The sequence below is a fragment of the Saccopteryx leptura genome, chromosome 1 (genome assembly GCF_036850995.1).
Source record: "Saccopteryx leptura isolate mSacLep1 chromosome 1, mSacLep1_pri_phased_curated, whole genome shotgun sequence".
Lineage (NCBI taxonomy): Eukaryota > Metazoa > Chordata > Mammalia > Chiroptera > Emballonuridae > Saccopteryx > Saccopteryx leptura.
In genome coordinates this window covers 146,883,915-146,911,024 of record NC_089503.1, presented here as the reverse complement: position 1 = coordinate 146,911,024, position 27,110 = coordinate 146,883,915, and the positions used below count along the sequence as shown (strand labels likewise).

The 27,110-nt window shown below is 39.6% G+C and overlaps 1 protein-coding gene across 7 annotated transcripts in view; it reads right to left on the bottom strand.

Moving 5' to 3' along the window:
- The window catches only part of ARHGEF28 (Rho guanine nucleotide exchange factor 28), a 368,879-nt gene that overhangs the window by 210,416 nt on the left and 131,353 nt on the right, over window positions 1–27,110 (bottom strand). For all 7 annotated transcript variants that reach the window (XR_010750308.1, XM_066377149.1, XM_066377154.1 and 4 more), the window contains 3 exons: window positions 19,183–19,366; window positions 7,451–7,631; window positions 4,453–4,525 (listed from right to left, as the gene is read on the bottom strand). Coding sequence is in view for 6 of the 7 variants with exons in the window: in XM_066377149.1 (XP_066233246.1) it covers window positions 4,453–4,525; window positions 7,451–7,631; window positions 19,183–19,366 (438 nt within the window). In the remaining variant the exon portion in view is untranslated. The remainder of the gene's footprint in view (window positions 1–4,452; window positions 4,526–7,450; window positions 7,632–19,182; window positions 19,367–27,110) is intronic.

Sequence of the window (27,110 nt, the reverse complement as noted above, 5' to 3'; positions counted from 1 at the left end):
AACATTATCCAAGATTGGTCTCTTGTATAATGCTATTTGAAAATCTTAGAGTAGGATAAGAAGGCAAAAAATAAGTACAAAAAAGCAAGGGACAAATTAGAGTCAGTTGGGGGATTAATAAATACTAATAATTATTCATTTCAGCATATTAAAAATGAGATAACTGCCTGAACAGGCAGTGGTGCAGTAGATAGAGCATCTGACTGGGATGTGGAGGACCCAGGTTCAAAACTCCGAGGTCACCAGCTTGAGCACGGGCTCACCAGCTTGAGCACAGGGTCGCTGGCTTGAACATGGGATCATATACATGACCCCATGGTCACTGGCTTGAGCCCAAAGGTTGCTGGCTTGAAGCCCAAGATCACTGGCTTGAGCCCAAGGTCGCTGGCTTGAAGCCCAAGGTCACTGGCTTGAGCCCAAGGTTGCTGGCTTGAACAAGGGGTCACTCACTCTACTGTAGCTCCCCTGTCAAGGCCCATATGAGAAAGCAATCATTGAACAACTAAGAAGCTGCAATGAAGAATTGATGCTTTCATCTCTCTCCCTTCCTATCTGTACCTAGCTATCGCTCTCTCTGACTCTGTCTCTGTCCAAAAAAAAAAAAAAAATTAAAAATGAGGCAACTTTTGGGTCATTTAATTCATTTGGAATAACTTCCCATCATTCTGGAAGTACCGTGACAATCATGAAGTTATGGAAACATAATTGGTTCATAGACAATAATAAAACCACTTATCACATTAACAGGAACAGCACAGTAAAGTTATTATAGTATTGTAATTAATGGCAGTTACAGATACAAACTTAGATCATTCCCCTCTTTCCATTGCTGCAAGAGGAACAGAAAAATATGAGCTATTAAGAATCTCTTAATAGATGTCAAAGGCAAATTTGCTTTTAGAGTTTAAAGGGGGTGGAAGCAAGCTCTTACTCTCAGCATGTTTTGTCCTTCCAGTTGAGTCACTTCCAAGATTATGAATGGACAAAAACTAATTGAACATTTGAGTTGAATACTGCCCTCTGCTGGAATGTGCACACTTTCTAATGTCGAACAAGCATATACAGATAAAAGTGTTGTCTAGAAGTCCTATAAAACACATTATTTGGAGGTAAAGGACTTGAGTTTCTGTACAAACTATTTTGTTTCTTGGCTGAGTGACATCAGTCCAGCTAGCAGCCACATATATGTATTAACTTGTCTGTCCCCTAGGCCCATCAAACCTGTCTAAAAATGAGTACATTTTTTTGTCAAGGATCCTGCTTCCTGTAAGGCCTATCCCACCCTGGGATACACCAGGAGTTGCCTTTTCCACTCACTGCTGACACCCACTTGACATACTACACCTTCAGGACAGAACCTGTCTGTCCCCACCTCTCCACTCACTACACTGCTGTGAGGCAGACCTTCTCCTGCCTTGCTTACGGTCACCCCCGGTCTCTCCAACGCTTTCTCCACACTCTCACAGTGGCCCTTCTGAAATAGCAGTCTAACCTTATTTACCTCAAACAGCTTCCCAGAGCTGTCAGGGTGGAGTTGCAGTTCCTTGCCTTATGTATAAGCCCTGCCAACCTGCCTCCCAAGCCTATGTTCCTGGCATCTTACATACACACACACACACACACACACACACACACACACACACACTCCAGGAGTGCAAAATGACCTGTATTTCCCCCAGTGCATCATCTGGTTCAGGACTCTGTATTGCATATAATTTCCTTCCCTTTATTGATCATAGTTCCAGAGTCACCTCGTCCAGGAAGCTTTCCCTGACTACTTCACCATCATACTCCACAGAGTTGTCATAGTTCCATAGCCATATGATTCCTGTAACACATCATAATGTTCTGGAACAGCTTGTTTTCCTTCCCCAATCTCAAATTGTTAGCCCTGTAAGGTAAAAACTTAGAATTTAAGTACATACAGTGTGTCCATAAAGTCATGGTGCACTTTTGACTAGTCAGAGGAAAGCAACAAAAGACGAAACAATTATGAAATCTGCACCAAATAAAAGGAAAACTCTCCCAGTTTCATACCTATTCAGTGCAGTTCGATGTGGGCTCACACACAGATTTGTTAGGGCTCCTTAGGTAGCTATCCCGTATAGCCTCTACAGACTCATCACTGACTGATGGCCTACCAGAACAGGGTTTCTCCACCAAACTGCCGGTTTCCTTCAACTGCTTATCCCACCGAGTAATGTTATTCCTATGTGGTGGCGCTTTGTTATAAACGCGCCGATATTCACGTTGCACTTTGGTCAAGGATTCGAATTTAGCGAGCCACAGAACACAACTGAACTTTCCTCTGTACCGTCCACATCTCGACTGGCATGGCCGTGGGCCGCTCCGCTGTATACACGGTGTTACATCATCATCTGTGCATGCGCACATGCCGCCACATCATCCTACAGAAACTGGGAGGGTTTTCCTTTTATTTGGTGCAGATTTCACATTTCTATCGTCTTTTGTTGCTTTCCTGTGACCAGTCAAAAGTGCACCATTACTTTACAGACACACTGTATTTAGAGCTTACTTTGTTCTAAATTAGTTTGAAGGTGTATTGCGGGGAACAGACAAGACAGTAAGTAAAAATCAGAAGTTAGATTTTTTTAAAAAATAAAGGGAAAGCAAGGATGAAGGCTTAAGAAATAAAGGTAATGCAAAAATGTCTTCAGCAGTACCCTCCACATTTGCAATTGACCTACTAGAAACTTAGTTCCAGCTTTTTATCAGCCAACTAGAAGCAAGAAACCTGATAAGTTACAGTGAAAGCAGTAAAGCAATCCAAGTGCTCAAAAGAAGCCAGCATTCCGGACGTGAGGCCAGAAGAGGTTTCCCCTACAGGTCGTCAGAAGAAAGTGTGAGGTTACCGAGCACCTCATCAGGCTGAAGGGCTGCCTGCAGCTCCCTCAGTGCAGCCAGCATAGCACCCACGGGGGAGAACAGAGAAGACATTTCCCCAGGGGCCCTTGTGGGTGTAGCTTGGGTAGGAAGCTCAGCTGGTCAGCTTAACCCAGGAGTGTGTGCAATGTGGAGGGGCCACATGGACTTCTAACAACTCACCACAAATTTTCCTTCTCCAAGATGACTTTTTAACAAACATGGAGACAAGGAGTTTAAGACTATATTACATGACAAACTGGAATACAACTATTCTATGTTGCTGCCCGGCTGCCTAGGTGGCTTAGGGACAAGGACCTTGTTCTATTTTTTCTCCCTAACGCCAGCATCAGCATGTGGCTCTCAGCCCTATCAGACTGTTGTCCCTTTACGTTAACAGATAGTTTGTAATGCTTTCTCCATTATCCTTATGTACACAGAAAATGTACCCCACTCCTAAATATGCATAACCCTATCTTCACACATATTTTTTAAAAATAAAAACAATACTCTAACATATAAAGCAAAGGGAAACTTATAAAAGATAACATGTATTTCAACATATAAAAACCTTTGCTCTAACTATCCTAGAAGACATAATGATGTAGTCAAATTCTTGGAATAACTGTGTTTTAGAAAATAAAACAAAAATCAGAATCCACCCCACACAGGGGAATGCAAAAGAAAATTAAAGGAGAGAGGTAAGAATGCTCCCTAGAATCAAAACTTGTGTTTATTACTAGGCCTCACTATCAGATCAGGTGTGTTTGTGTATATAAAGAGGAAAGAACCTGGCTTGAAGTAGAGAGTACATGGCCAGACACACTGCCAAGTTGGAGAAAATAAAGTACTGAGTCCTGGCAAACAAGCTGGGTGTTATATTATGTACAGGTATGGCATCCACATGGTTCCCTGTGTCACAATGTGGAACAGAATAGGGAAGATGTGTTATAAAAATGATACCTCCTGTCAGGACTCCCAGCTTGAATAGATTTCTACCTTCAGTCCCTGAAGCTCCCTCAGAAATAGGAACCACTGTGCAGGACAAGCTGGGCTAGGCTGGGCTGTCTGTACCCTGCAGAATAGCCCACAGCCCTGCCTTTTACCTCTACACATCAGTGTTGCCCCCCACAACCCTCAGACAACAAAAACACCTTCACACCTGCATCCTCTTGAAGACCCACTAGCCTGGTACTGAGCAGGGGCTCCACAATGGTGAAACAGCTAAAGAACAAATGAGTGATGAAGGGCCAAGTGGGACAAACTTGAAAAGGAAGAGAATACTTTTGTGTGTCAGGAGAGCGCACTGGAGATCAGGAATGTGGGAGAACCTAGCCCAGGACCTGGCAAACAGCGCTCAGTAAATGCTAATTGGAAAAAGAAATAGGAAAACAGTCTATTTCACTTGATGCTGTCAGAGGCCCCAGGGATATGTTGTATCCCACAGCCGTGACCTTGCTTCTGATCCCCTCCATTCCAGTTCTGCTCCACCAGGCACTTCAACCCCGGGGGGTGGCTAGTGAGTCCCTGCACGTCCTGGGTTCCCCAGTGGAGACAGAGCATGCATACCTTCTTCGGTTTCCACAGCACTGGAGGGCATATCTGATCTTTCCTCTGGCCTGGTTTCTTGCTCTTCAAGAGTCTAAAGAAGCAAGAAAAAAAAAATCCCTGAATACCACATGAGGCTTCAAATATGCAACAAGGAGATGAGAATCACGCTGAAGGATCTCAGAGCTGAGGGAGGCCAGAGGCACGGCCTGGGAGGTCGGGAAAGACAGGCAGCACCCCGGGAAGATGGTGAGAGACGCTGGGGAACCTGAAGCATAGGTCAAAATTGTTCTGCAAACGAACCCCTCTACCGCTCCCCCAGGTCCCAATAAGATTCTCAGGAATGTGATGCATGAACCAAAAAGGGAGGCAGAGAACAGAAAATATTGAAACTAGAAAGAAAGGTCACTGTTTTATGCAGCTACAACCTAAGACACAGGGGTATTGGGGGCCAAGATGATGGGGTGGGACCACCATCACACATAGGACCCAAAGTGCGCATGGGCCTTGGGCTGCAAACTGACACACACAGGTACAGGTTGCCCTCGGCTGAGACCGAGTTCACGCGCCTTGGAGAGAAGCTATCCTCCTTGGAACCCTCTGTATTTTCTTTGCAAATGGATTCCCACACCCAGTGAAAAATGTGAAGCAAAACAGAATTATGAGTTAATGAGTCAAACGATAAAATAGCCCAAGACTGACAAGCGCATGTTCCAAGTTGAACACATGGGCAAACTTGGGCGGGCAACCCTACAACCAACACGGACGTGTGAATGCCCTGGACGTGTCATTAGGCTCAGTGTATCAGGAACTAAATTCTCAGCATTCTGGTTAACAGAAAGCTGCTATGGGGAGAGAACTAAAACATGAATAAAAGATATAGCTTCCCCTTATTTAATTTCCTAATATCTGTCTTTATAGTTTGCATATGTAGCACCAACCTGTCATCAACATTTAATATTTGTAAAAAATGATCAGTCCACCAGTCCAGTGTAACAGAATGTGATACCATGAATCCTTTACTCTGAACAAGCATCACTCTGGATGGGGTCAGCTGCACAGCTCTTGGATGTGGTAAAGCAAACTTAAGTTTCTGTAGCAAGGTTTTATTGCTGTTCTAGAAGGCTGAAGGTAACTGGGCAATGCCCAAGGCCTGAGACAGAGATGCCTCCTAACAGCACTGAAGATATCCTGTGGTTCACTGAGGATGAATTAGTCCCTCAGATCAAGTCAGGCATAAAAACAGACTTTCAGAAGATTTAATAAAGCACAAACATTTTATTATAATATATAATCTCATATTTGGTTACTCCAAATTGTAAACATTAAGTGTGGACAACTTATCTAAACATTACCACTGACTTACATTTAAAATAACAGCTAACCAAGGAAGAAATACCATAAACAATTTTAAATTCAATGATACCATAAACACATTTTGTTGGGCAGGTAAGAATGAATGACTTTGGTTGTCCTGAAGACTCTCAGTCTTTTTCCTTTCCAGTCTGCTCACTCACTACTCAGGGAAGGAGGAAAAAAGAGGGGTGCTAATGTCTGGGACACAAGGCCATTCCATTGTCACTAATTCTTCTGTCAATGTTTTATCATAAACAAATTTTCTCAGTGTTTTTCATGAAACAAAAATCCCCAAGTAACTAGGAGGGCAATTTCCATTTGGTCTTTGTTATTGTAAAGTCTGCTACAAAAGATTGTTGAAGTACCTACATTTACTCCTCCTAAATCTTTCCCAAGGTGAACAGTGTTATCTCAACCATGTTATGAGAAATCACAAATCCAACTAAGAAGTTGGAAGAATATAATGGAAATAAAGGTCAACAATGTTGTAAACCATAGAGCTTGCTCCATTCTTCTCAGGAGTTGTGTCATAAGGGACCATGCGGTGGTCTGAGTGTCCCTTCTAAGGACACGCAAGTTGCTGGGCTTGGCCCTGAAGGACCTGCATGGAGCAGAGTGAGTCTGAGCAGCCTGCTCCCAGGCCAAGCCTCTGCCCAGCCAGAATGTCCACACCTGGGGCCTGGGGGAGAGGCCGCAGGGAGGGCTGAAGGCTTAGTATCTTTAAAGGACAAGTACTCTTGAGCAAAATGAGGCTACATCATATGCCAGAAAATTATAAACTGAAACCCAACAAAACGAGGTAGTTCATACTCTAAACAACAGCATGTTTCATTCTAATTGTTTAAATAAAACCCTATATGGAATAAGCCAACAATAATCTTTATGTTATATAAAGTGGGGCTAAATCTTTAATTTTGTGAAGAAACCTTTTATAAAAACTGTGATGAACAAAAGCAGTCTCCTGAACTGTGTACTCTATGAAGGCTATAGTCATAAACCTGTGCCTTATTCACGGAGGTGCTTGAGAACACGGGGTCGTGGGATCTGGTGAGTGACTTCATTTCTACCCCTGAGTGCTCTCAATCAGACTGACTCAGCCCTTTTACTCAAAATAACATTTGCTTAATAACAAAAGATGTAAATATTTTTTATATTCTTCCAAATTCCACAAAGAAATAAAAATAATGAAGATGAACTATGGTAAACGCTGAGATGGGCATGCTATGATAACAATCAATGCTGGTGTTTGGACCCTGGTGGGAGGGGGGAAACCTCTTTAAAAAAGAACTGCTTTCAAACAACTCATCCCCATTCAAGAAGAATCTGTACCCAGGGACAAATGCTTACCTACATCTAAGAATAACCCCCCCCTCAAGTAGATATTTTAAAAATTATAATAAAGTTAATAAATCAATAGAAAATACCCAATCTAGAATTTTAAAATCTAACATTGGCAAGGCTGACTCATAAATAGTAAAAGAAACAAGATTATATAAATTACTCTTTTTCTACTACCAAAACATTATATCATAATCGTCCTTCTCCTGAGTAACATAGTTTCCAATAGGTTTCTATCAGAAAAATAGTGTTCCCAAAGTCACGAGAGTGCGGTGGGCACACTCCAGGCGTGTACTCACATACCCTAGAACAATGAGGCACATACCTTGGTGAGAAAGGCTCTATCGCAAAAGTACTTCCTGAAGATTTTAATATCTGCCTCCAGCAAATGCTCGGCTGTGTGGTGAAGCGTCAGGGTCAGCGTCTCTGGTGAGTGAATGTACTGCAGGAAGGCATCTTCACTGAGCTGCACTCGGGAGAAGCCCGGGGAACGTCTGCCCTGGAAACTGAACTGGCACAAGTCAAAACCCATGCACAGCTTGGGACAACCAACCCCCAAATGCCAGTACCCTCACTGCCCCTGATACTATAAATCCAATGGGAAAAATAATCCTCGATACCTAAGCTCCTGTAAAGAGGTTCTAATAAAGCCACATTTCTTTCTCTACCTAGAGAAGATCTCAACTGAAAAGCCATTCATGTATATTAGATGCATTAAAGATTTTTATCAATAATGAAACAGTACCTACTTTTAAACATAGTACTTTACCTCAATCCTCTCAATCCGAAAAGATGCCTCTCCCTTTAATGGGGCCACACGTAGCAAAACAAATTAGCTGGCAGCCAGCAGTTTATTAGGTGATTACAGTGGAAACAGAAATGCCCTCCAGGGAGCATGGTAAGGTTTGAATGTTACAAACAAGTGAGATATTCAAAACACACTGGCCGACTGTTGTAAATCATTTTCTCATGCAAATTAAACATACATAAATTTAATTGCATTATATTCTTGTTTTCCCAGTGATTTGAGAGAGAGAGAGATAAAGGAAGAGAGAAGGGGGTGAAGGGAGTGAGGAGGTGGGGGGTGAGAGAAAGAGAAGCATCAACTACTTGTCCCACTTAGTTATTCCATTTACTTGTATACTCATGGGTACTTCTTGTACTTGCCCTGACTGGAGATCAAACTTGCATCCTAAGTACTCCAAGGTAATATTCTATCCGCTGAGCGACCTGGCGAGGGTCGATTGTGTTGTATTCTTGAATATATTCATAAACAAAGAAAAAATATTCCAAACCAAAGTTTTTAAAAACTTTTTATTAATTGACTGATTTTAGAGAGACAGAGAGAGGGAGAGAGGGAGGGATAGAGGGAGGGATGAAGGGAGGGAGAGAGGGAGAGAAGCATTCATTTGTTGTTCTACTTCAAACTAAATTATTGAATATCAGCTTATTTTCTGTTCTGTTTGGCTAATAACAATTACACATTTATTAGCTATATGTAGGCTTCATGGCTATTATCATAATATTCTAGATGGCTTATGAGGTCATGCAACAAAAACAGTAAAGAAGCCTCAGGAGGAAAATGTGAGTGGCGCCCAGATAACAGCTCACCTCAGCCTGTTGTCACCTCCCCACAGACTGCTCCCAGAGTCCTCCTGTCACAGAAACTGTGCTCTGCCACTTTCCTCTTCACTCATGACCTCATCTCGTTAATGAATGTTTGCTTTACAAAAATATAGTGTCCTTCCAATTCATTAAATGTTATTGCCATCATATGGATTGACAGAAAGAGATCCATAAAGAGCACTTATAGCCCTGACCAGGTAGCTCAGTTAAACCATCAAACAGATATATGCCAAGGTTCAATCCCCAGTCAGAGCATATATATAAAACTCCATTAATGAATGCATAAACAAGTGGAACAATAAATCAATGTTTTTCTCTCTCTTACTTTAAAATCAATCAATAAATTTTTTTAAATTTTTTTATTTATTCAGTTTAGAGAGAAGAGGGAGAGAGAGAGAGAAAGAGAGAGAGAGAAAGAGAAAGAGAGAGAGAGAAAGAGAAAAGGGGGGAGGAGCAGGAAGCATCAACTCCCATATGTGCCTTGATCAGACAAGTGTAGGGTTTCGAACCGGCGACCTCAGCGTTCCAGGTCAACACTTTATCCACTGCACCACCACAGGTCAGGCCAATATTTAAAAATTTTTTAAAGAGCATTTATACTATAAGATTTGGGGCATCTTCCCAAACTGTTGGCATTAATTACTGGCAGGGACTCCAGAATCTTACAGAAAACAACTTATTATTCCAACAACAAGCCACTGAGGCAAATGGACTCTGAGTCTGAACAATCAGATCAGTGCTATTGATTTAGAAAATGGGAGCTCTAAATTTAGTTTAGGGTCTACTTCTAATCCCATCCATGAATGGATTTATTACATGTGTAAACTTTTAAAACACACAGTATCTTTTAGTCTTGGACCCAGTAGAAAGATAAAAGCTACCAAAGATGAAATCAGCTTCCAGGATATCAATGTAACACTAAGTCAAAGGAAACAGTCCTGCTTCTCCTTTTTAGCCAAGAAAGTGGGGTCATATTAAAGAAAAGGAAAGAGAAATTTTCTAAGGATGGGCTCTGTCCTTGGTTGGTGATCATTGACCAAATAAAGGGAAAAACCGCAGAAAGCTCTGACTTCTCCAATATCCACTTGTGTATCATATAATCATTTATTAATTATATTGAGTTCTACAAGCAAAACAAGAAAAACCAGTACATTAATACTATAATAGTACTGACATTTAATATTTACGTAGAACTTTGTAATTTTTAACATACTTTTCCATTTATCTGGGCTTTTTTTTTTTACCACATGTTAAGTGAAGAAAATTACCATATATGAATCCTCCTTTCATAATTTAAGAATAATAACTGATCTGAACCATTCTAAGTAACAAACAATACATTTTTCTTTGAAAGTATGGATATCATCATCAATATAGATGATTTTACAGTTGGAAAATTATTTCTTTTACATTATTTCACTAGATTCTGATAGCCGCCCATTGGTTTTATAGCATTTTAGGGTTTGTCTGTCATTCATTGATTCAACAAAATTTATATTCTTTCAATGAATGTTATGTGCTGAACACTGAAGTAGGTAAAACATAAACAGTTTCAGCATTCAGATTATTTAGGAGGAAGACATATATGAAACAGGTGATCACTATGCATATAAAATTTTAAATTATACTTAGTAAAATAATTTTAATCATAAGTAATATTGTGAATTAATAATCATAAAAGACTATAACACAAAAGGCCTCCTTAAAGAAGTGACATTTAAGCTGAAACTGGAAAGATAAATTGAGGTTAAGGGTTGTATTATTATTGGTAATTATAGATCCCTATAGAGACTTCTGAGACTTTTTCTCCTAACTCCCTCTCCTCCATGAAGTCTTAATGTCAAATATATCTGTATATTTGTGTACTATATATATAGATATGTAAATATATAGATATACAGGGGGTCCTCAGGTTATGATAATGTTACAGTAATATAATGTTATAGTAATCAAATATGATATATAGAAAATATAGAAGAGATGGTGACGTCAGAGAAATGGCACAGGGAGGGGTGCTCCCGATATCTCCCCTTGAAAATTCAACAACTAAAGACAGAGAAAAAATCTCAGGAGCACCTGAAATATACACACACCAGAAAAAGATATGATTGGGAAAAAAGGTGGCTGAATATATAATCCACTCCAAAAGAAATAAGATGGAGAATGGAGTATTCTGCTTTCCTCACTGATCTGAGGAAGGACCGCTTTCATCTGAGGCCGAGCCAAGCAGAAGGTGGGAGGCAGAGGGAGGAAGCTGGGATAGGGGGGATGATCAAGCAGAAGAAAGACCACGCTAGGTCTGCCTAGGATTGCAGACGTGGGCAAGCACAGGAGGCAGGCTCCAACAAAGGTTTCCAGTACAGGGTGCCTGCGGGGCTCAGCGCCAGCACCAGCAGCTCCCGGCTCCACAATCCAGGGCAGTGTGTGAGTGGCTCCATCTGGCACCACTGGCATGGGCATGTGTGTGCACAGGCTGGAGGGCATAGCCTGAAATTATCAGTGATAGACATCTGCATGGGTTGTTGCCAGTGTCTTTGTGCTTTCCCAGATCCACCACCAGCATGGGATGTCCAGGATCCCTGGACCTGGGACTGTCAGGGCAGGGTACCTCTGCAGGCCTGCAATCCTAGCCCTGACTGAGATCACAAACACTGTCTGCCTAAGTGGGCTGGTGCAAGCCTCTGTGTGCACTGCTGAAGTCATGGGGTCTGGGCACTCAAGTGGCTTGCTGCAGGCTACCAAACAGTGCACAAGGGAGAGGCTGTGGAGATTAGACCCGTGAAGCACTGAGGCGTACTATAGTAGACATGCACTGGGGGCCCTTAGAAAGGCACTTGATCAGCAATGGCTCCCAGCCCACGACACACTGAGAAATGCTAGACTTGTCCACTGGCCCTTAGAAAGGCACTAGATCAGCAATCGGCTCCTAATCCTGCCTGCTCTCACTGGCGGCTATGGTTGGCAGAGCCTTACCCAGAACTGTGCTTTGAGCAATACTGGAAGAAGGACCTGGCTGCTCTTAGAGCCTCTTGCTCTGCAAACAGTGGCTGGGGCAAACCTCACAGCTAAGTCCCCAGGCTGCTAGCTCAGGAGGGAGAGATGTGGGGAGAGGCACCCGGAAAACTGAGTCTCCCATTGTCAGAGCCTCCAAAGGATACAATAGCAAACTTCTGCTCAAGAACCCCACAGGGGTAAAACTGTAGTACAACACCACCTACCTAAAAAAAGGAAAAAGCTACCTCTAAAAACCAGGAAAAAATTGCATTTCTATAACTTTTTTTTCCCATTTTGGTCATTTTATCTTCTTTCCTCTTTATTCTTTCCTTTTCTTTTGAACTTCATTATCTATAGCTGTTACATTTTTCATTCTTGTTTTTTATGAGGGTTTCATTTCAAAAATCTTTACTCTTTTTTCATTTTTATTTATCTCTCATTTGATCATTTATCAACAAATTACTATATTCTGGATTCATATTTTTCTTTGTGGCATTCTGCATGTTTTTTACTTCATTTTTATCTCTTTTGTCATCTTTCCTCAGTTCCTGCTCCTTGTTCTCTGTACTTTTTGTTCCACTTATCACTATAGAATTTTCATTTTTTCATTGTATCTTTTCAATTTCTATTTTAGTTTTTTAATTATCTCTTATTAGTGTTATTAACAATACCACTCTCAAATGCCATTAAGGAAAAAAATAAAATATCATGGATACAAAAGACAGAGATGTAGCTCAGATAGGTGATGAAAAATCTCTAGAAAAAAATTACAATTGCTTGAAAACCTTGGAGTTAAATGACAGAATTAAAAATTGAAGTTCTAAAAATACTAAGGGAAATACAAGAAAGCACAGAAAGGCAATTTAGAGAGCTCAAAAAATAATTTAATGAACAAAAGGGATACTTCACCAAGGAAGGAACCAAACAGAGATGAAAAACTTAATACATGAACTGAAAATGAGGTAACAAGCTTAGCTAATAGAACAGGCCAGATAGAGGAAAGAATTAGTGACATAGAAGATAGGCAACTAGAGATACCACAGAGAGAAGAGAAGACTCACAAATTTTAAAAAATGAGAAAGTCCTGCAGGAATTGTCTGACTCCATCAAAAAGAGCAACATAAAAATAATGGGTATATCAGAAGGAGAAGAGGGAGAAAATGGAATGGAGAACATATTCAAACAAATAATTGATGAGAACTTCCCAAGCCTGTAGAAAGAATTAGAGCCTTGAATCCAAGAAGCAAACAGAACACCAGGTTATCTTAACCCAAATAGACCTACTCCAAGACAAATCGTAATGAAATTATCACAAATCAATGACAAAGAAAAAATCTTCAAGGCATCCAGGGAAAAGAAGAATACAACATATAAAGGAAGACCCATTAGGCTATCATCATATTTCTCAGCACAAACTCTACAAGCCAGAAGAGAGTGGACCCCAATACTTAAAGTATTGAAAGAGAGAAACTTCCAGCCAAGAATACTATATCCATCAAAGCTATCCTTCAAATATGAAGGGGAAATAAAAACATTCACAGATATAGAAGAGATGAGGGAATTTATCACCAGAAAACCCACACTTCAGGAAATACAAAAGGGTGTTATCCGACTAGATACAAACAAAGCAAAACAAAATCACAAGTAAAAGCTCCAACAAGATCACAATAAAAACAAGATTAATCTGTGACAACAAAAACAAAAAAGGGGAGAGGAAAAAGATTAACAGTAGCAAAGGATAATGGAGTACAGAAGCACTCATGAGATAATGTACTACAATAAATACAATATATATACTTTTTATTACCTAATGGTAACCACCCCTGAAAAAACCACTACAGAAACACACGGCTTAAAAAAAGAACAAACAGAGGAAAGAAGTATGGAATACAACCAAACAAAAACAAATAACAGAAAAACAAAAGAGAAGAATCAAATAAGATTCAGAGCTATCATATATAAAATGACAATAGGAAACCCTCAAGTGTCAATAATTATGTTAAATATAAATGGGTTGAACTCACCAATAAAAAGACACAGAGTAGCAGAGTGGATAAAAAAAGAAAATCCAACTGTATGCTGCCTTCAAGAAACACATCTAAGCTACAAGGATAAAAATAAATTCAAAGTGAAAGGCTGAAAAACAATTCTCCAAGCAAATAATAGTCAAAAAAAGGAGGTATAGCTATACTCATATCTAACAATGCTGACTACAAGACAGCAAAAGTACTCAGAGACAAAGATGATCATTTTATAATGATAAAGGGGAAATTGAATCAAGAAGACATAACACTTCTTAATATATCATATATGCACGAAACCAAGGAGCACCAAAGTATATAAGACATCTACTAACTGATCTAAAAATAAAAACCAACAAAAATAGAATCATACTTGGAGACCTCAATACACCACTGACAGCTCTAGATTGTTCATCCAAACAGAAAATCAATAAAGAAATATTGGCCTTAAACAAAACACTAGAACAATTGGATATGATAGATATCTACAGGACGATTCATCCAAAAATGCCAGAATATACATTTTTCTCCAGTGTACATGGAGCATTCTCAAGAATTGACCATATATTGGGCCACAAAACTAGTATACACAAATTTAGAAAGATTGAAATTATACCAAGCATATTCTCTGACTATAAAGCTTTGAAACTAGAATTCAACTACAAAAAAGAAGTAAACAAACCCATAAAAATGTGGAAATTAAACAACATACTTCTAAAAAATAAGAGGGTCAAAGAAGAAATAAAAGCAGAGATCAAAAGGTATATACAGACAAACAAAAATGACAATACAATATATCAGAATCTCTGGGATTCAGCAAAAGCAGTAATAAGAGGGAAGTTCATATCACTACAGCAGCGGTTCTCAACCTGTGGGTCACGATGGCTTTAGGCAACCCCTGTGTTTTGGTCGTTTGACCCCCGCCGGGGTCGCGACCCACAGGTTGAGAACCGCTGCACTATAGGCTTATATGACAAATAAGAGAGAGCCCAAGTAAACAACTTAACATCCCATCTTAAGGAACTAAAAAGAAGAACAAAGGTAACCCAAAACCAGCAGAAGAAAGGAAATAATGAAAATCAGAGCAGAAATAAATGAAATGGAGAAAAGAAAAACTATAGAAAAAATCAATAAAACAGGAGCTGGTTCTTTGAAAACATCAACAAAATTTACAAACCCTTGGCAAGACTCACTAAGGAAAAAAGAGAAAAGACTCATATAAACAAAACCCAAAGTGAAAGAGGAGAAATCACCATAGATATCATAGATGTACAAAGAATTATCGTAGAATACTATGAAAAACTATATGCCACCAAATTTAACAATCTAGAAGAAATGGATAAATTCCTAGAACAATACAATCTTCCTAGATTGAGTCACAAAGAAGTAGATAGCCTAAACAGATCCATAAGCAGGGAGGAAAGAGAAACAACTATCAAAAACCTCCCAAAAAATAAAAGTCCAGGGCCAGATGGCTATACTAGTGAAAATTCTATCAAACATTCAAAGAAGATTTGGTTCCTATTCTGCTCAAAGTCTTCCAAAAACTTGAAGAAGAAGCAATACATCCAAACACATTTCATGAGGCCAACATAACCCTCATACCAAAACCTGGCAAAAAGAACACAATAAAAGAAAACTATAGACCAATATCTCTAATGAATACAGATGCTAAAATACTAAACAAAATACTAGCAAATCGAATACAACAACACATTAAAAAAATAACTAATCATGATCAAATGGGATTCATCCCAGAATCACAAGGATTGTTCAACATACGTAAAATAGTTAATGTAACACACCATATTAACAAAACAAAGAACAAAACCATATGATCCTATCAATAGATGCAGAAAAGGCATTCGATAAAATGCAATGTCATTTTATGTTTAAAACACTCAACAAAATGGGTAAAGAAAGAAAATATCTCAACATAATAAAGGCCATTTATGACAAACCATCAGCTAACATCATATTAAATGGCAAAAAAATGAAAACTTTTCCTCTAAAATCAGGAACAAGACAAGGTTGCTCACTATCTCCACTCTTACTCAACGTAGTGCTGGAAGTTCTAGCCAGAGCAATCAGACAAGAAAAAGAAATAAAAGGTATTCATATTGGGAAAGAAGAAGTAAAGGTTTCACTTTTTGCAGATCCTGTATATAGAAAACCTCAAAGACTCCACAAAATGACTATTAGAAACAATAAACCAAAACAGAAAGGTTTCAGGATACAAAATTAATATACAAAAGTCTATTGCCTTCTTATATGCCAACAATGAAACTTCAGAAAATGAACTCAAAAAATAATCCTTTTTATGATTGCAACAAAAAAATAAAATACCTAGAATAAACATAACAAAGAATATAAAAGACCTAAGTAATGAAACTACAAAGCATTGTTAAGGGAAATCAAAAAAGTTACAATGAAATGGAAAAATATTCCTTGTTCTTGAATAGGAAGAATATAGTTAAAATGACCATATTACCCAAAACAATAAACAAATTTAATGCAATTCCCATCAAAATTCCAATGTTATTTTTTAAAGAAATGGAACAAAAACCATCAGGATTATATGGAACTATAAAAAATCCCAAATAGCCAAAGTAATCCTAAGAAAAAAGAATGAAGCTGGGGGCATTATAATACCTGACTTCAAATTATATTATAGAGCCATGATAATCACGGTATTGGCAGAAAAACAGACACTCAGACCAGTGGAACAGAAGAGAGAGCCCAGAAATAAAACCACATATATATGACAAATAATCTTTGATAAAGGAGCCAAAAACACACAATGGAGAAAAGAAAGCCTCTTCAATAAATGGTGCTGAGAAAACTGGAGAAACATGTGCAAAAGAATGAAACTCAACTACAGTTTGTCTCCTTGTTACAAAATTAATTCAAAATGGATCAAAGACCTAAATATAAGATCTGAAACAATAAATTACATAGAAGAAAATATAGGTACTAAACTCATGGACCTTAGCTGTAAAGAACATTTTATGACTCCAAAGGCAAGGGAAGTGAAGGCAAAGATAAATGAATGGGCCTACATCAGACTAAGAAGCTTCTGCACAACAAAAGAAACTGACAACAAAACAGACAGCCAACTAAATGGGAAATGATATTTTCAAACAACAGCTCAAATAAGGGCCTAATATCTAAAATATACAAAGAACTCATAAAACTCAACAACAAACAATCCAATAAAAAAAATGGGAAGAGGACATGAATGACACTTCTCCCAGAAAGAAATACAAAAGGCCAATAGATATATGAAAAGATACTCATCTTCACTAGCTATTAGAGAAATGCAACTCAAAACTACAATGGGATACCACCTCACACCTGTTAGATTAGCTATTATCAACAAGACAGGTAACATCAAGTGTTGGAGAGGCTATGGAGAAAAAGGAACCCTCATTCACTGTTGGTGGGAATGTAAAGTAGTACAACCATTATGGAAGAAAGTATGGTGGTTCCTCAAAAAATTAAGAATAGAACTACCATATGACCCAGCAATCCCTCTACTGGGTATATACCCCCAAAACTCAAAAACATTGGTACGTAAAGACACATGCAGCCCATGTTCATCGCAGCATTGTTCACAGTGGCCAAGACATGGAAACAACCAAAAAGACCTTCAATAGAAGTTTGGATAAAGAAGATGTGGTACATACATACTATGGAATACTACTTAGCCATAAGAAATGACAGCATAGGATCATTTACAACAACATGGATGGACCTTGATAACATTATACTGAGTGAAATAAGTAAATCAGAAAAAACTAAGAACTGTATGATTGGGACACAAAATTGAGACTCATGGACATAGACAAGAGTGCAGTGGTTACCAGGGGGAGGGGAAGGGAGGAGAGGGAAGGGATGTGGGAGGGGAGGGGCATAAAGAAAACCATATAGAAAGTGACTGACTTTGGGTGATGGATATACAACATAATCAAATGTCAAAATGATCTGGAGATGTTTTCTCTGAATCTGTGTACTCTAATTGATCAATATCACCCTGTTACAATTAATTGTCAATAAAATTTTTAAAAAGAAATATAGAAGGTATATAGAAATAAATTAGGATATAATATTAAAAGCCATTAAGCCAAGTGAATAAGAATACACCCTGTGGATGGGAATTATCCTAGATGTAGAGATACGATAGGCAGACTATGCTTTTTACGCAGGGCCCAGTTAGTGTGTGTGTGTGAAGTTATATACAGATAAAAGTGGTTTGATGTGACAACTCTGCAGATTAACATAAAGGAGAAGCTCCCAGCTGGGAACTCCCTAAAAGTGGCTTGATGTGACAATTCTGTAGATTAATTTAAAAAAGGAATCCCTGCTAGGAACTCCCAAAAAGTGGTTTGATGTGATAATCCAGTAGAGTAACACCTGTTAGAAGGCATATGCCAGAAAAGGGTGTTAAAGCCGAGGGGCTCCCAGCTGCAGTTAATCACCCAGACTCGGCGTTGAAGGACAGTGAAGAGGAGCTCACCGATGGGGCCCCATTAAGTTGTACCCAGGCACGCTGTAAGTATTTGGGAGTAATAAACTGCCTGTGTGATTCTTGCAACTAACTTGTGTGTCAGTCATGTCTCTCCTCCAGTGGCAATAGGTCTCAGTAGCAATAAGTAGCATCCTCATAGCTACCTCAAGAGTGGTCTCAAAGTGACTGCCAGACCTGCTGATGAGCAGGAGTGTCCCACTGCAAGGGGAAGGTCAATCGGGGATGCCTGATCGAAGTAGAGCTCAGGCTCTACTGGGACAGACCTGGTTCCTTTCCTACAACAGTGACATAACCTGAATTTTGGTGTAAGCCAAAACACACCCTAGCCTAAGTCACATACCTATCCAGTGCAGTTGTAAAATCATCATCTAGAACATAAAAACACAACTAAGCCACAGGAAAAAAAAAAAAAAAAAAGGACACAAATATAGGAGTCATGACAAAGGCCAAAAAGTTACCAAACAAAGCGACATAAACAGAACACTGGCGCTTTTAACAGTCCAAAATGACGTAGGTAAGCATACTGGGGGGCACCAACTGCCTCACTCATACACTGTTTTACTGAGTATTCTCCTGCCACCCACAACCAAACTAGTTCACCCACACAGTCCATAAGGACAATGCTAATGGCATAAGCTAAAACACTCACATCTCAATTTCTTTAAGTTTTTATGAGAGTGAGCATCATAAACTGAAAATGTTGTATGCCAAGACTGTCATAACCCGAGAACCTGTGTATATCTGTACTTTATACATGAGAACTAATGGTAAAACATACACCAATATTAGCATGTAGTATGATTATTTCAATTTTTCCATGATGCTTGAAAGAAACAGAATCTTTATAGAAACAGATTAAGAGAGAAACTAGCAAGTAACCAAACTCACTTTGAGATGTCTTCAACCAGATTGGCGTGTCCACCACTTAAAGCTAAGTCTAGTGGTGTGGCGCCCTCTTCATTGGGTAAAGCCAAGGCCTGGACTCCCCCAGGGAGACACACGAGGAACTGGGAAAGCTTAGGCAGGCCCCACCGCACAGCCAGGTGTAGGAGAGACTCTCTGTGAAGAGCCACTGAAAAGAAGACAAGCATATATTAGTCCCTCTGTTTACAAACTTTGTCTCCTACATTTTGTCAGAGAGCATGTATTAGATGTAATAAGAATGGCAAAGCTGGAAGGAATGCTCAGAAGCATCTAATTCAAACACCTCACATTACAGACTTGGAGAGGTCAGTGATTTACTTAAGGTCAGGTAGCTGGCAGGTACTGGAGTCAGATCAGCTTGTTGCTGGTGCAATGCCCTTCCCAGCCACTGCGGTGCACAGTCACATCACCTTTCCCTCAGGTGCAATAAAGTCACCCAGGGAAAAAGGGATAGGAACAGACCCCTCTTTGGAAACAGGTGCTGTCTGGGGAGACGGTGCTGCTCCAGCAGGGCAGCTCTGAGAGGCCAGCACTGGAAGCAGCTTCCATGTTCCACCATCTTCCTCAGAGGTGCTCCCCACAGTGAGGAGCTGGGACAGAAATGGGCTTCATATGCCCAGAAAACTGAGGACCCTGGTCCTCCTCAAACTTCACAGTGGTGCTTTCATCCATCTAGTAGATCTGTGGGATTATTCAATGTTGACAAAGCCGCCCCAGCTCCTGGCTGCTCTGTGTCTTGGTTTCAGTGGTGTTTACCACTCTATATTATGGTTGTTTCCTAAGTGTATCATCTTACGGGTGAAAAGGGTCCTTGAAGTTTTTTAATCCTAACATCCAGCATCCAACCTGGCGAACTGAAGTCATTTGGTATTTGTGGAGTTGAGTGGCAACTGACTTAAAATCTCATTGATTTGTATATGTTTAAATTGACTGATTTGTATATAGTTTGTACACCTGTGTTTTACTGCAATGACCCAGTGCCTGGAACACAGGTGGCTCATGATAAACATCACATTGGAAATATGTAAAAGAATAAATTTGCCTATATTTAGAAAAGCCTAGGCCTGTGAAATTCATAGCTATCAAGACACAGGTTAAAACAAGCCTAACCCTAACAAACATAAAAATTCTAACATTCAGGAATAAGTGTGCAGTAAGAATCTGAGTTATACACACCCTTCAGTGAAGTAATGTTTGTGACTGCGTTTGCAATCTGAAGAGATCCAGACAACATGGTATCACACTGGGGTGAGAGGCTTGAGAGACAGGGACCTGGTCTATCTTTTCTCCTACTACAGTGCCTGGCACATGCCATGTGCTCTATAAATATTTGTTTATAGAATGAATGAACAGATGACTATCGGCTCTTTCCCAGGTGAGTACCTGTGGAAGTCAGCCTTTAATACCTACAGCAATTTGGATCTGCAGCTGCTTTGGAGCAGATCTCATTCTTAGTTCTGCCTCCGGTACCTCTTGACTAAACTCAGACACAAACTATGCACTCCAACACACAAATTAGACCTGAGGACAAAAACTACCAACTGCTCCACACAGCTTACCATCTGCATTAATATGATTTTACTATCCCATTCTCTTTAGTAGCATAACTTTGCTATTCCACCTACTTACCCAGGCAAATGACTATCCACTACGGGAACATCCTTTAAAATGCATCAACTCTTCAATGGACAGTTTTTAAGCCCTGAAACCTGTTTATTATATCATGATCATTACCAAATCCTAATCAAATTCCCCTTCCTGCCCATCACCCCCTATCACCTCTCCTCTGCATTAAAAGACACTTGTTAAACCAAACTTCAAGCTCTCAATAAATTCCACTCCTCTTTATCCACTGGAGACACCGTGCAGGCTCTGTGGAGGTGGGGCTCCCCTCTACCACAGTGCACAACACACTCGGCTTTTTCTCACCACTGGTGATGGTGATGCTGTTTGTGGAGCCAGCATCCAACAAAGCCCTAGTGTGAAACAACCAGGAAATACTCCACTGCTCATAGTACAAAAGAAAACTGCATAGTTTGCATTTTTATTTAATTTTCTTAATCTTTTTTTCTTTTTAAAAATTTTTGAAGTCCCAGATTCGATTCCCTGCCAGGGCACACAGGAGAAGCGCCCATCTGCTTCTCCACCCCTCCCCCTCTCCTTCCTCTCTGTCTCTCTCTTCCCCTCCCGCAGCCGAGGCTCCATTGGAGCAAAGATAGCCCGTGCGCTGGGGATGGCTCCTTAGCCTCTGCCCCAGGCGCTAGAGTGGCTCTGGTCGCGACAGAGCGACGCCCCAGAGGGGCAGAGCATCGCCCCCTGGTGGGCAGAGCGTCGCCCCCTGGTGGGCGTGCTGGGTGGATCCCGGTCGGGCTCATGTGGGAGTCTGTCTGACTGTCTCTCCCCATTTCCAGCTTCAAAGAAATAAAAAAAATTTTTTTTAATTAATTTTAATGGGGTGACATTGATAAATCAGGGTACATATGTTCAGAGAAAACATCTCCAGATTATTTTGAAATTTGATTATGTTGCATACCTCTCACCCAAAGTCAAATTGTCTTCTGTCACCTTCTATCTGGTTTTACTGCTATTTCTATATCTAGATCACTAAAACGTAAACCCTTATATTTTAAATATGTAAATGAGCTGTCCCATGGAAATGACACTGACTTTAGTGCATATTTCCACCATCATCCATCCGTGTGACACAGTACAGACTCTGAACCTTGTAAGGTGACATCTGAAATGTCAAAACATCTAAAAATAGACAAGGTGGTGCACCCCTGCCAAACATTTTACTATACTAGATATCTTCGAAAAAACTATGGCTATTAAATAGCTTATCTTTAATTATTCTATTCTTTAAACTTTTACCTTTAGGCCTGTTTCATTTGAAAGTAGGGTTTTTATTCTTAGAGGATTCCCAACAAGAAATGTTTGATAATATTTCCATTTGTTCCCTTCTTCAATAATTCTCAGGAAGAGGGATGTTAGGATCAGGTAACAAAACAAACACACGCAGATAGACTCCCCAATGTGCCTGTCAACATGGGACTACAGCCAGCCATACTAGGATGGGACTTCAAAGTCATCAATCCCAATTTGAATCTGTTGAGAATGTCCCATAGTTATATAGGAGACAATTTTCTTCCAAGAAAAATATCAACAAAAGGGAACATCTAAACCTTTTGCATTCCCTTTTAGATTAACACCACTGATAAAGGTAATGATGTCGACCATGCCAATGGTACTCCCTTCATCTCCTGGAGCAATGCCCTAAATACCCTCAAAGCTCAGGTGTAGTTCACTGTATTCAGCCTGACCAACAGTGTGAGTGTGGGGGAAAGCTGTTTGCTCGACCAGGACAGCTCTCCAGGCCTGCTCTGACAGTTCAGCTCCTCATTCTCTCCTTATGGGCTACGACCTCACATCTTGTTCAATGGGAGAAAACAGTAAACATGTGGGACTGAATTACACTCTTACCCCCTCCCTCTGCCCTCCCCCTTCTTCTTCCAGAAGCTACTCACTTTCTGGGGAGATGAGACGGCAGGGGAAGAGAGACCTTCTAATGCTTGAATAAAATAAGTAATGAAAAGCTGAGCAAAATGTTTTAGAGAGCGCTTTTTCATTTAGTATAAAAGTTTAGAGAAAAGAGTCAGGCAAAGAGCTTGAAATAGGAAACATCATGATATATATATAAATTATTCCGCTTGTTACAGAGTTTCAGATTCTAAAAGCAGTCAGGAAAGCAAACTTTGAAAAGAGTTATACAATTTGGCAGAGGTAGAGGTGTTCAATTAAAATGAAATCATTTTTTCCCCCAAATAAATAGGTCTCTTCCTGTTTGTTGATGCCAGGAATTATCTGATCCAATTGAAACTACAACAGAATTACTATGAATAGTTCTAATGGCAAACATTAAAAGACATGACCTGTGGCCTGACCTGTGGTGGTGCAGTGGATAAAGCGTCGACCTAGAATGCTGAGGTCACCAGTTTGAAACCCTGGGCTTGCCGAGTCAAGGAGAATATGGGAGCTGATGCTTCCTGCTCCGCTCCCCCCCTTCTCTCTCTCTCTCTTTCTCTCTCTCTCTCTCCTCTCTAAAATGAATAAATAAAATCTTTAAAAAAAAAAAAAAGATCTGACCTGTAACATCCTGGGAGCACGGTCACCCAGACACAAAAAGGAACTGAGCAGGCTGTGCCATTCAATCAACATCCCCATCAGATCATAAAGAGAGGCTCGTCTGCCCAGACAGGGAAGGGGGCTCAAGGTCCATGCCCCTCACTCTACCAGTCCTCAGTTTCTCTGCCTGGAAAACGAAGCTGTCACAGAAAAGACCCAAGGTCCTTAGAACGCTCACTTCTGCCCTGGACTTTTCAGGATAAAGGATGCATGAAGTACACCACATACCAAGAGACCTGCCACAGGGCCTGAGACACAGGAGTGGTGGGGGAGGGGGGCAGACAGTTTGATTATTACTTAAGGAAAATGATTTTATTTACTGTTCAGTCCAAATTTAGGGTCATTATCATATGTATACAAGGTTTGAATATACCTTTCAATTAGCAAAAAATTCAGGTAGGAAGATTGAAAAATAAATTGATTGCCAAGCCCTTGTGAACTTACATTCATTACTAGAGAAAATACAAATTATAAATTAGTGCAACCACTTCAGAAAACACAGTGGCATAATCTAATAAATTTTAAGAAATTAATGTCTCAGGACTGAGCAATTCCATTCCTTCATACAAAGCCCAGTGAGGATTGTGCTTTTTACACGTCAGAAAACATGCTCCAAAATATAAAATGGTTAAAAATAAAAGTGATCTTAATTTGTATCAACAATAGAATAAATTGCAGTATAATCATACATTAGCATTTTAACAAATAAAAATGAATTAGAGACTCACATAGAAGAAACTAAGAACTATAATGTTGAAGAGAAAAAGAATAAACAAAATACATATCAACTAATATGAAGTTTAAAAAAGTGAAAACTAAACCATTTTACTTATGGATACATAAACAGTAAAACCATAAAGGAAAGCCAGGAAATGGTTACGATCAAAGTCAGCATTAATACTTCTGAGAGAAAAAAGGAGATGTAAGTGGGAAGGGATGAGGGTGGTGGGACTTCTGGAGTCCAACAGCATCTGTATATCTCTTCTCTACTTTCCCCCCACTCAACAAAATACATAGTTGTGTTCAAGGTCCTCCCTAGAAAAATTAAAACAGAATTTCTGGGGTGGGGTCCAAGCACCAATACTTCCTGAAGATTCCCAAGTGAATCCTATATAAAGTCAAGGTTGGGCTTTCCTACCTTAAATAAATAAGTGGTTAACAAAATATATATCTATGCTTTCTTTTTATACCTCTGTCTTCTCAATGAGCTCTTAAAATCTCTTAGGTAAAAAGCTTCACCAATGGATAAGAACTAAGAATCAATGGTTGTGACTTTTGCAAGTTATTTTTAATTCATATAAGTTGCTGCTAAGCCAGGATACAGCCTTAAATCTTTAGCAAAATATTAAAACTATTAAATTATTTAAAAGTATTAAAATTTTAAAGCTAAAATATGATGGGGACAATAATCTAGAAGCAATGATATTTTAAAACACGAGATAATTCAGAAGTAGTGCTACATTGTAGGGTTTAGTAATGTTTCATAACTCCTGAATAGAATCACTGAAATGTATTCAATGCTATTAAGTTTATGAAGAACAATGTTTTTTATTCACATAAATCCAGTTCATTAAAATAACTTCTCTTCCACAAAGCCACACCTAAGTATATAGTTCATCAATTTGTGCATCTAAGTCATTCAGTAGCTAAACACTGAATGAAACAACTACTACCATGTTTCCCCAAAAATAAGATAGTGTCATATTAATTTTTGCTCCTAAAGACGTGCTAGGTCTTATTTTCAGGGGATGTCTTATTTTTCCATGAACAAGAATTCACATTTATTGTTGAACAAAAAAATCAACATTTATTAATATACTGTAGTCATGTCATCACAAACATCAGCATAACCAGCCAAACTCTGAATTCCATCAAGAATTTCTTGTGACTCTATTTCCATGTACAACAATCTACCCTGTTTCCCTGAAAATAAGGCAGTGTCTGATATTAATTTTTGCTCCTGAAGACGTGCTGGGTCTTATTTTCAGGGGAGGCCTTATATTTCTAAGCTTGAAAAAAATTGCACTAGGTCTTATTTTCAGGGGATGTCTTATTTTCAGGGAAACGGTATTACAACTACGAAGAAACTCAATTTTTAAAACATGACCCTTTCTCCTTTCTGTTCATCTATTCTCTTCCTTCATCTTCAAGCCCTTAGGATATCACATTCTGGTCAGAACCAAACTGTCTTAAGAATAAAGCATCAGATCCATTGACTACAGAAACAGAATTTCCTCAAGCTAAAGATAACTTAGCCCCAGGCACAGGACCCTACAAAACAGACCCTCAGGAAACCAGACAGAAAATTCCATGGCTGATATCAGACCTGATACAATGATCAGCTCCTCTGGACAGTGGCCCCAACCAATCAGTAGAGCCCATGATCCCAATATTTAGGTCATCATGATTAATGACTTTCCCCTATACAACCCATGCCCTGGAAGCCATCAGGAGGCCAGGTCTTTTAGTGCTCGCTTCCCTGTAACTCTGGGCTTGGTACCATTTCCTCAACTAATAAACCACTACTTTCCTTGCTTCAAACTCCTGTTTGCATCTAATTTGGCTTTGATGCATGCAGGTGAATAGACCCTTTGACTCCAGTAACATTATATGCCAGGCCCTGCAGACAAGAGATGGGCGAGGTCCTTGCCTTTGAGAAGCAGTCAGTACATTTCTGTTCAGAATAAAATACATATCTGGCCCGTGAAATCACTGTCTGGCGACTACAGTTCTAGGCTTGGCACAAAGCATATGAGCAGAAATGAGGAAACACTGGGACCTACAAGGAAACTGCTCTGCAGGTTAATTCAACCTACAGCACATATCCCAACTTGAAAATTTAAAGATGTTTATAAAACGCCAAAATGATGAGTAGAAAGAGAATGAAAAGAAATTACCAAAATGAACATGGAGAGGTGAAGAGAGAAACTGGTATAAGCATCACACACAATCTCCTATTTTTTTTTATAAATTTTTATTAATTTTAATGGGGTGACATTAATAAATCAGGGTACATATGCTTAAAGAAAACATCTCCATGTTATCCCGTCATTCAATTAATCTCCTATTTTTTCCAGGACTCTCGATGAGAATGGAAGGAGAGGTCATGCCTATGGCTTCTTGCATTTAGACAGTCTAGTCAGGGCTTTGGTGTGCATATAAATAAACCAGCCTCCCACACAAGACCTGAGGTTGGTGACTCCAGGACAGGAATTACAAATATAAACATGCTCTTAGGAAAGATATGGAAACAGGACACCCTCGTGGAGCATGACACCTGTATTGCATGCATTTGGGACACGCAGATTATTACCACCCTCAACTGCAGATAATCTAGGAAGACACCAATCACACACACAATTATTCCAGAAAATCTGCATTGTGACATCCAATACTGGAACGCATTCTAGGAATTTTGCATCTCATACAGGTTGGTTATACTTTATTTTACCTCAAGGAATGAGTACTAAATCAACTGAAACACTGGAAAGTCTTTATCAGCTCTGGTGGGATAGCTTGAGCATTGTCCCAAAGCATGGAGGTTGCTGGTTTGATCCCCGGTCAGGGAACATACAGGAGCAGATTGATGTTTCTGTCCCTCTCTCTCTTCCTTCTTCTCCTTCTAAAATCAATACAATAAACATTTTTTAAAAAGTCTTTATCAGATTGCAAAGATGGCAATCTAATTTCTGGCCTTCACATTTCCAGAC